Raw genomic sequence first — 10,446 nt, forward strand, 5'->3', positions numbered from 1 at the left:
AGGGCTGCTCTTCAGGGCTTCATGATAGCCTACTGTAAGTCTAGTAAAGTAGTAGCCATAACAAGTCTAACATGTTGTGATTTGTGCAAGATATTTTAGTTTTTAAAGTTTTTTAAAATTAAAAACATTAAAATTAAATTAATCCAACAACATGGTATGACATTATTAATAATCATTATGGCTACTCTTGATCTTATTGTATTGTAGTAGAATCCCATATACCAGACAATTGCAATTATTTTAACTCGATAATTAAAATATGGTTCGTGCAGGCCCACAACCAGGAGATCTATTCGGTCCCTTTACGGCACTGGGGTAGCGCGCGAAAAGAAAAAGATGAATGATAACGTTTGCACCAATCAGAGGCTATAAGAGAAGGGCGGAGTTTATTTATCCAATCACAACAAGAGTTGACTTGGATTGATGGATCTATTGTCCAATCATCTGTGGATATAGGGACTCATAGAGGCGTTGCTGATTCTTTCCAGGAAATACAGGAAGTTTTTGTTTATTTCCGCCATAGCCGTTCAAAGCATAGTGAGGTGGGTATCGCAATGCAATATTTACCACATAGATGTAAACATATATAAAGAAAATGTAATATTCAATATGCATTTAGATCGCTGCCATTGTTACTTACGGTCAAGTCGGAAACGTGATGTATCGTTCAAACTTTCTTCAGAGATTTCAAGTTAATTGTAGCCTGGGATGGCCTAGCATTATTTGCCGTTATTAACTGTTCTGAAGACTAACTTAACGTATTGGAATAATTACGTTAGCATTACAGTTTGACTAAGCTTTTCTTTCTGTCGAAGTGCAGCTGTGGTCCTGTCTTCAACTGTATGAGGAATGGATGCGACTCAAATGATTAATGACTCCATCCTGGAGTCAGACGAGGAAGACAAAGAAGAGGAGAATGAAAACAAGAGAGGACAACCAATGGCTAAACTTTGCATCCTAAAAAATAAACACATAACTGAATCAGGTGAGTGGATCGTAGCTATTGCTATTACACAGTTCTTTATTTCATGCCTAAACACTATAAATAGCTTGTTTTCAAATAATTATTGTTCTTTATCATCCAGAGTTACCACTCTTTTTGGGAGACAACATATTGGGCCGTGATCCTGGCATCTGCACAGTGCACTTACCATCTCCTTCAATATCCAAGCAGCATGCTACCATCAGCATCTCTGTTCTTCGGCGAAGAGGCTGTCTGAGTGAGGCAGACATGGAGGCTTTGATTTGGGACCTCGGAAGCATGAATGGGACACGCAAAGGCCACTTCAAGCTGACTCCTAATGTACGCTATGCCCTCAGTGAAAGCGACAGTTTGATGGTGGCGGATATCCCATGTCAATTTTTCATCTGCGCTACACAGACACAAACTCCAGAGCATTTGAAGACTCCTCTGAGCAGAACATCAGGGATGAAGAGCAAATTACTAAATGCTCCTTGTGAAAAGGGAAGTGACATCAGTACAGGCAGCGAGAATTATACCTATGGAAGTACAGAGACAAGAGATGCAACACTTGATGTAGAGGACACAAGCAAAACTCCTGTTAGAACCAGTTGCCTAACCTTTGAGCAAACACCTATCCAGCCAGAAGGGACCCTTGTTCCGGAATCTGATTCAGAATCATGTGCAAATAGAGAAAAACGAGGTGGGAGGAGGTGCAGAAATGAAGGTACAAAAGTAGTATAAATAGGTCTTGAAATCAAGCCTAAATTTTTGTACATATGATTTTTTTTTTAATAACCTCATGTTGTCATCTTTTACAGTGTGTGAATGTGACTCCTATAAATCCAGTCCCACTTGTTCAACATTCTTGAGTCCCTCAAACATAATTGTCCCTGAAAGGTACATAACATCTTCTTATTTTTAGATTTTCTATCATGTGTAACACATTGACATAACCTTCCCATGTAAATGCACATATTGTGTTCTTTTACTCAAGAATCAAAATATTTCTCATCCTTTTATCCACTATTTTGCAGTGAGGATGAAAGTCCCATCTCCACTAACGTCGGGCGTCACAGACATGTCAGCTTCAGCAAAGACGAGCCAGAAAAAGATGTGAGGCGACTGCAGCTGAGGGAGAAAAAGACACTTGCAAATATGGATGACAGTGAAGGAGAAGAAGGCAAGGAGGAAGACAGTGCAGCACCAGGGGGGAGAATGTCTACAGAAAGTGGACAAGATCAATCAGTGACACCTGCAGTTCCTGTGACCTTGAGTACACATCAGCAAGCGGATCTACCATCAGACATACCCAAGTTTCACATGGACAGTGATACAGATATTGATGAGGATGATGATGCCTCAGACAAAGTCCCCAAATCTGTGCCTTCTCTGGATGAAACATCATCCAACATCAAACCTCCTCATGTTATTACAGTCATCCAGTCAGAGGCCATTGCTATGGACAGTGACACAGATGTTGATGAAGATGCAGAAAAAGAAAACGGAACAATTCATAGAGGCTCTAGAGAAGATGAAACTCCCTCTAGATTAGATATCAAGTCAGCGTTGCCTGAAGCAGCCTCTGTCATGCCTCATAGTCTGCATTTAGACAGCATCACAGATGATGAGATTATTTCTGTCCCCTGTCAGATCACACACTCAGCTGACTCTGCTCTTTCAAAGCAGCAAAAAGATTTTCACCTAGACAGTGACACTGATGTTGACGAGGAAGAAGAAAAATTCGGAACAATCACTATGTGTGCTAAAAAAGATGAAACTCCACTTAGTTTCAGTATTGAGCCAACTGAGCGTGACTCTGCTCCTGCTGCTTCTCACAGCCTGCATTCAGACAATTACATCGATGATAAAGCAATTCCCGCTCCCGGCATTAGAGAAGCCCCAGTGTTGTCTGCTGTCACAGAATCATGCACCGCTGCTGAGACAGGAACTGAGTTAGACATTCTTTCTGATAGTGACACAGATGCTGAGGATGAGGTTATACCTGGTGCTGTTACAACTCCGGCTTTTAGTCCTGTTACTGCACCAGCAGCTCTTCTGGCAGGGTCTGATGCAGACACCGATGTGGATGAATCCACCAGGCTTTCTTTAGAGGACAGAGTCGATCTAGCTGACCGTCATGTGGACAGTCACACAGATGCTGCAGTTGAGGAGGTGGACTTTTGCAGGCCCCGGCAGGACCAGATTCCTAACCTGTGCAGAGAAAATACCCCTGGGATGCTGGTTCCTCTTCTTCAGAACTGCTCCACTCCTGTACAGCTGTCAGGTAAATGACATCTTCCATCCATTGACCAGTCCTCCCTTTCCCCCTCTCTCTTATTTCATCTTATCAAATGAACATTTAATGAAATTTACATAGGTTAAAATTAAGTTTTTTCATTATTCATTAAACCAACAGTTCCTCACATTATAGATGCTGTACTCAAGGATTGTCAAGCAATTTTTTTTTTGATATGATAGAATTTCAAAATTGTCTTTTCGCTCTTTAATTTTTTCAGAGGAAGATGTGGAAATTTGGGGCTCTTCAGATCCATTTAAAGGATTGCAATTACTTTTAATTCAAATTGCAAATAATTTTTTACTCGTTGCAAGTGCAGTGGGTTCATGAAAGAGGTTTTGTTCTTCTTTACCTTTAATAAACTCTTCTGCCGGTTGCACTAGCCCTTGTTTTAAGATTTTAATCTTTGTCTTCCCATTCAGATAATCAGGAGGATGAGGACTGGATCGTGGCTGAAACACAGTCCTTTGTCCTTCAGACAAGTGACTGCCGGGGCGACGCTCCAGTGGACCACACCATGGACTCTACCCAGGCTTTCTGCATTGAGAGTTCTATTGATGAAGAAGTTGACCAGGCCAACGGAGGGGGATCTTTTCAGCTGGGATTGTCTGACAGCAGTCACATGCAGAGTCAAGCCCATGTTGTAGCCACGGAGAGCACCCAAACTTATGTCTCTGCACAAAACACCCAACAATATGCAGCAATCTCAACAGATGACAGAACCGCCTCAGAGAATCATTTCAGTCTGGAGGCTACCCAGGTTTATGAAGAAAATGAGGGACAATTCTGTTGTTTAGTAACATCTGAAAAAGAAAACCAAGTGGATTTGGCTCAGGAAGCAACACAAGCATATATCTCAGAGCCCTACTGTGGTTCAGATGATGAAACAAACAAGGATGAGACAACAGAAATTGCGACTGCTGAGACTCAGCTTTTAGACATTGCTACCTCATCTACTCTTGCCTTTGCTGAAACCCAGCCAATGTCTGCCTTTGAGGAAGGAGATGGTTTGGAAGTTGAAAATCCTGTTTCCTCGATTCAAGTTCAATTCAGCCTGCAGAATCAAATAAAAAACACTGAAGATCATGTGGAGGCAACGAGGAGGCCCTTACAGATTGATATAGCTGAAACTCAGCTCATGAGTGGAAATGAAGAGGGTGATCAAGAGGATACAACACCAGGCACATGGAAAAACAAAGAAGAGGAGACACAAACTCTTACAAATTCTGCACTCCCTGCGGTTGAAGCTCAGTCAACGGACATGGGAAAACCTGCAGAAAGCGACGAAGAGGACTTGATTCAAAGTCGTTCAAAAAGAAAGGCAAAACCGCTGCAACCTGAAGAAAATGAGACACAAACACAGGGAAATGTTGATGTCACAGCTGTGGAAACTCAGCCAATGGATACAAGTGAACATGGAGAAAGCGATAAAGAGGATTCATTTCCAGGTCCACGAAAAAGGAAAGCAAAACAACTGCATTTTGAAGATGAGCAGACACAGTCCCTCATGAGATCCGAGGTGTCCGTGGTCGTGGGTAAAGACAGGAAATGTGATGATGAGGAGTCAATTCCAAGTCTGCGAAAAAGAAAAGCAAAAGCACTTCAAACCCGAGAAGAGGAGAAACCGCTCACACATTCTGAGGCTGCTGCTGAAACTATAGAAATAAAAAAATGCCAGCAGCCTCAAAAGGGAAGTGAAGGAGAGTCTGAAGATGGAACCAGTGGGATCACTACTAGAGGTAAAAGAGCGACAAGGTCACAATTAAAAGAAAAGGAAGAGCGGGCAAAATGTTCTGAACCTTCCAAGAGACAGACAAAAAACAAAGTTTTGTCAGTGAGCAAATCAAGGTCTGATGAGAGTGCAAGAGATGGCGTGGAGGAAATAGTGCAGACTAAACAAGTTAGAGGGAAAAGAACCTTGACAAAGCAGAAAGATGATGAAGAGGAGGAAGACAAAGAGCCCAACAGGCACAATCAAGGTGAAAATGTTAGCCTGATGAAGGAAGAAGGGAGATTGCAAAGTGGAGAGGATTTTACAGAACAAATGGAGAAGGAAAAGAGAGAGGGCAATGAAAGAGAAAGGGAACAGGAAGAGAATCATTGTCAGATAGAAGAACAAGAAAAATTGGAGAGGGAAAGAAAAGAGGAGGAAGAAAAAGTAAGAAAACAGCTTGAAAATGAAGATCTTGAGCAGGAAAGAGCAAATGAAAGGAAAGATCAAGAACACCAAAGAAAACATGAGACTGAAGCAAATGAAATGCAAGACAGCGGAAATCTGGAGACAGAAAAACAACGTGAGACCAAAGAAAATCAAAGAGAGGCACAAGAAGAAAAAATGGAAGAAGAAAGTACGTCTAAAGGTCCTGTGAGAAGCCGAAGAACAACCAGAAGAACAATTGCTGAACAAGCCTCAACCCTGTCAACCAACGATGATGTCCCAGCAAGAAGAACCAGATCACGTTCCAACTCATCCAACTCTGTCAACTCAGAGAGATCTGCTTCAAGTGTCCAGGACAGCAGGGGTCGAGGCAGAGGCAGGGGAGCAAAGACGACCAGTGAGCCGCCACAGACGGCCATCGCCAGAAGGAGCAACAGAAGGAAGACGGTGGCTACAGAGGCAGAAGAACAGAACAGTAATGATTCTCTTCAGGGACTCCCTTTGAGATCCGACTCCAACAACTCTCTCAGTGCAGACATTTCAAGCTCGGGTGCTCAGAGCAGAGGAAGAGGAGGAAAGCATAATGCGAGAGGAAGGAAATCAGAGGCCTGCTCAATCCCTCCTATCGCTAGTGAGAAAGATCAGAATCCAGCTCCCAAACCTACAGCCAGAAGCAGGGTGAGCAGAAAAACAGAGGAATCTTCACGCAAGGATCCTCCAGAACAGCCTGAAGATAAGGCTGAGTCTCAACAGGCTAGAACCACAAGGGGGCGATGGCAAGGCAAAAGAAATGATGGTGAACCTGAAGCTGAGGAAAAGTCTTCGAATCTAGAGGGAGGATGTTCCAGAGAAGAATCATGTCTGCCGAAAGGGAATGTCAGCGCCAGAGGCCAAAAAGCAGTAAAACATGAGGCTGTGGCTGCACCAGTTATGCTAGCTGTTCATGATGAAGATGATTCTAAAGAGAAAAGAAAGGGGAGAAAAAGAGAGTTGGAGGCAAATGTAGACGAGGCTTCCACCAGTCACTCCAAAATTTCTAAACCACAAGAGAAAGCACAAGCAGCACATGCAGCTGAAGATGATGGGAAAGGTGAAGCAGAAGATGTGATTCCTGTCCAAGGTCAAAGAAGAGGAAGAACATCCAGCGCTCAAGGAAAGAAGCTGGCAAAAAATTCCCAAACTGCAGTGCAAGTGAAAGAAGAGAAAGTGACAATAGAGGAGGTTATTGTTGAGAAGAGAGGCAGATGTCGTCAGCCATCAGTGGTGGAGGAAAAGCAGACAGAAGTAAGTGAAACAGCTGCTGACTGGGATTCATGTGATTTGACAAAATACAGTTAGAGCATAAATCAGATCAAATAGAAAGCTGAGTAATAGCTTTAGTGTCCATAAACTTTTGTCCTTGCAGGGTAAGCTTTTACCTTCTCTAAAGGCCCCTGGGCATTTGTGTCTGTGAGTCAACCTTTTCCAAAGATCATAATGTACTGCAGTCAACATCAGGGATGTCCAGGTCTCTCACTCTCATAGCATCAGGAGTTGTCTGACCGGCCCTGAATCGCCATTAATACACTAATGAAGTACTTTAGTGCTCGTGCATTCATTTCCTACTCTTAGATCTATCTGTCCTTTCTTGTTCTCTTCTTTCCTTCACCGTACTCCTTGTGTGTTTCCTGTTTCGACCTTGTCTTTTCTAATTTGTGCGCTGCTGTTTTGGTTTTTTTCGTTTTCATACCTCATCCTCCCTTTCTGCTCTTCCTCTCCCATTTAGCATCCTCAGACTCCATCCAGTAGTGGATCCCGGAAGCGACAGGCCCCTGTGGAGTCTTCGCCTGTGGCAAAGACCCGTCGCTCCTCCTCTGCTTCCCCGGCAGCTAGTGGTCGATTACAAACTGCCAGACAGACCTACAAGGTTTTACATCTTTGAAAACATAGGATCAAAAATGTGTAGTAAAGATTCTGCTTTTTAAATATTTAGACAACACAGTGTGTCCGTTCTCTCAGGTGCTGTTCACTGGCGTGGTGGATGAAGAAGGTGAGAAAGTGTTGGCTCATTTAGGAGGCAGTATGGCCAAAGGTGTGGAAGACATGAACTGTCTTGTGACTGATAAAGTGCGCAGGACCGTCAAGTTCCTGTGTGCGGTGGCGAAAGGGGTCCCCATTGTCACCACAAACTGGCTGGAAAAGGTTGGTTGCATTTCTCATCAATTTGAACTGGTCCCAGACCAGGTTCAGCTCTCTTATGAGGGGCCTATGTCTGTTTTACAGAGCGGCAAGGCTGGGAGTTTCCTGTCTCCTGATGCTTTTATTGTGAAGGATCCGGAGCAGGAGAGGAAGTTCAATTTCTGCCTGCAGGAGTCTTTGAGGACGGCCAGCAGCCAACCTCTGTTACAGGTACTCATGCTCTGCCATCATGTTTATTTTGATTATTCTATAAATAAGATGTTGACATGATGAGTTTGGTAAATTGTATCGACATGTTTTAACCATCCCTATCTATGAAGAAATTTTTTACGATGTTAGAATTATTTTTAGCTCACTCTTATTAATTATACTCACATTTCTACATTTTTGATGTATATTTGTCAGTACCTCATGTCTTAATGAATTATTTTATCAGTATAAATAACGATTTACGAACAATTCAGCTTACAAACAACCTCAATCAGTTGTGTTCATACATTGAGGACTGCCTGTACTTGACATAGATGGTACTGCAGTAATGTTTCCACTCTTCTTACCTTCCAGTATTTCATAAAAGCTGCAAAGAGGCAGTTTGACCACACATTATGCTGATAAGGCTAAAGTGGGCAATAGTAGCCAAATCCCAATACCAAGTTACATTCCCAAGAGCCATGGATTGATTACCTTGCTGAAATTCAATAGATAGCGCAAAGTCTTACTTGTTTACTTACTTACTTACTTACTTGCTTTCTCTTAGGGCTATCAGATCCATGTTACAAAGTCAGTGAAGCCAGAGCCGCCTCACATGAAGGACATACTCACCTGCAGTGGAGCCACCTTCCTTTCTAAGATGCCTACCTCCAACAAGGTACTAGTTCAACTTAAAGCCATTGTCATTCAGATGTCCCACGCAATGTATTTACATTTTTTGTTCTTTATATGTCGCCACCTCGTTCTGTATTTCCACCCTCTTAGCCTCAGACCGTAGTGATTTCGTGCGAGGAGGACCTGCAGCTGTGCTGCCCAGCTTTCTGTGCATCGCTGCCCGTCGTCACAGCTGAGTTTATTCTCACAGGGATCCTGCAGCAGAAACTTGACCTTCAGACGTACCGGTTCTCTGCCCTCACAATCAACCTGCAACCTGCAGTAGGCAGAGGAAAGAGCAGGAAGAAGATTTAGTAACACCAGGGTATGCTACATGAATCTACGTTCATAAAATCCCTTCCAAATCAGGGACCAGTAGAAACACTAGTGAGTCAGATGTTGTCTGTATGAAAAACCTGAATAATGTATTTATTTTTACAGCAATTTTACCTACATAGTGGAAAGCCCACTGTAAATGTCAAGTAATTTTACTGTATTGAAATTAAATTTAGTGTCCACTAAGAGGATGTCATCTCCTCTCACAATTTTGCCTTGTATGTTTGGGAAAAACATTCAGTTTTAAAGTTGGAAAAGCTAAAAGTAATGTCAGTGCTATGCAGGGTGGGAAATGACTCCTCATTAACCATCCTTGACGCCTTACCCCTTTTCTCCACTCATCTTTTTTTGAACAACAATAATGAGCAATTAATGCTGCAAAATTGCTGTTGTGTGTGTGTGTGTGTGCGCGCGTATGTGAGTGCATGGACTAAGTACTTGAAATCACTCAGTCGGTTTGGCAGGTAATCAGGTCTGAAGTGGGACTTGTGTTTTCATGTTTGGGTGGTGGAACTGATGGAGTTAGATGTGAATCAATCATCCAACGGATTAAAAAGAGGTTTCCTGTCCTGATAGGAAGTTTGTACTGCCTTTTAAGCCAAAGTAATCATGAATCTATCAGTGTGTGTGTCTGTGTGTGTCTGTGTGTGTCTGTGTGTGTCTGTGTGTGTGTGTGTGTCCATTAACTATCACTACCTACTCCATTAAGGCTTCATCTCAGCCTATTACCCACAGGGATGAGACATGTTATCGGCACCTGAATGCTGACGCTGTTTCTGGAGCAGTTCCTTGAAGTGTTTTGTCTTTGCCATGCTTTGAACTGCTGTGTTTATTTTATGTTTATGATGATCCATTTTTTGTTCATTTTTTTTCCTAAAGTTTTTTTAAATTTATTTTTATAACCAGAAGAACGCTCAGAAAACTATAACCCTTGTTGTGCCCCGGTGGTTCATCCAATCATTAAAGCCATCTCCAAATATCAACAAAACAACGCCTTAATTCTGATTCAGTGTTCCTCCAATACTAGGGAAGGTGAAAAATTGATCCACTTCCAATCACATCTACTCCCAAATTCAAAGGTCCTTTCTTTAGTACACATTGAACGTACAAATATGTCAAGTCATTCCTAATTCACAGACTGTTTTCTTACAAAAAACCTGCAATGTTTAGGAAAGTGGTGAAAAGAAAAATCAATTAAATAAAGTGTCACACATCATAAGGATTTGTATTTTCTTACCACAATTTAAATTGTATTAAACATTCTATTTCTGCATCAAATACCTGACGGTTTTAAAGTTTAATGAGCGGAACTATTAGTAAATATCCAAGTTGCGTTCACTAAAAGAACCCTGTCATGGTCCAATGTTTAAAATATTTAATGTACAATTAAATATTTAAAGAAACTCATTATTATTTAGACACACACACACACACACACACACACACACACACAAGGAAATGTTTAACAAAATGAAAGAAAGAAAAAATCCAAATGTTCACTTTTTGTAAATGTAGACGCACCTCTTTGTGCTGAATCAGCACCGTGGGTTATTTCTCATCGGACCCCCTCCTCAGCATCGGATGACCGCAGGTGTCTTTTGGGGGTATATGGAGGGGTGGGGGTGGGGGATGGGGGGCGGACGAAGTGTG

General features: G+C 42.2%; 1 protein-coding gene across 2 annotated transcripts; it reads left to right on the plus strand.

The window, feature by feature from the left end:
• The first annotated feature begins 487 nt into the window (after positions 1 to 487).
• Positions 488 to 10,002, plus strand: mdc1 (mediator of DNA damage checkpoint 1). Of its 2 annotated transcripts, none has more exons than XM_068323198.1 (11): positions 488 to 542; positions 821 to 985; positions 1,086 to 1,688; positions 1,783 to 1,861; positions 1,999 to 3,248; positions 3,683 to 6,702; positions 7,184 to 7,324; positions 7,417 to 7,599; positions 7,681 to 7,806; positions 8,354 to 8,464; positions 8,572 to 10,002. In XM_068323198.1, exons 2-11 carry the CDS (start codon positions 850 to 852, stop codon positions 8,773 to 8,775), a joined length of 5,853 nt encoding a protein of 1,950 aa, XP_068179299.1. In that variant the 5' UTR covers positions 488 to 542; positions 821 to 849; the 3' UTR covers positions 8,776 to 10,002. The 2 variants fall into 2 exon arrangements, with proteins under 2 accessions (XP_068179299.1, XP_068179300.1); XM_068323199.1 differs by having other exon boundaries at positions 8,672 to 10,002.
• Positions 10,003 to 10,446: the final 444 nt, after the last annotated feature.

This window comes from Antennarius striatus, chromosome 9 (assembly GCF_040054535.1).
Source record: "Antennarius striatus isolate MH-2024 chromosome 9, ASM4005453v1, whole genome shotgun sequence".
Lineage (NCBI taxonomy): Eukaryota > Metazoa > Chordata > Actinopteri > Lophiiformes > Antennariidae > Antennarius > Antennarius striatus.

What these genes read in the sequence shown, in the direction of transcription:
- mdc1 (XM_068323198.1), top strand. Translation starts at nt 850, where the DNA reads ATGGATGCGACTCAAATGATTAATGACTCCATCCTGGAGTCAGACGAG. An exon ending in CACTCCTGTACAGCTGTCAG is followed by an intron (nt 3,249 to 3,682) that starts GTAAATGACATC and finishes CTTCCCATTCAG; the next exon opens with ATAATCAGGAGGATGAGGAC. An exon ending in TGGAGGAAAAGCAGACAGAA is followed by an intron (nt 6,703 to 7,183) that starts GTAAGTGAAACA and finishes TCTCCCATTTAG; the next exon opens with CATCCTCAGACTCCATCCAG.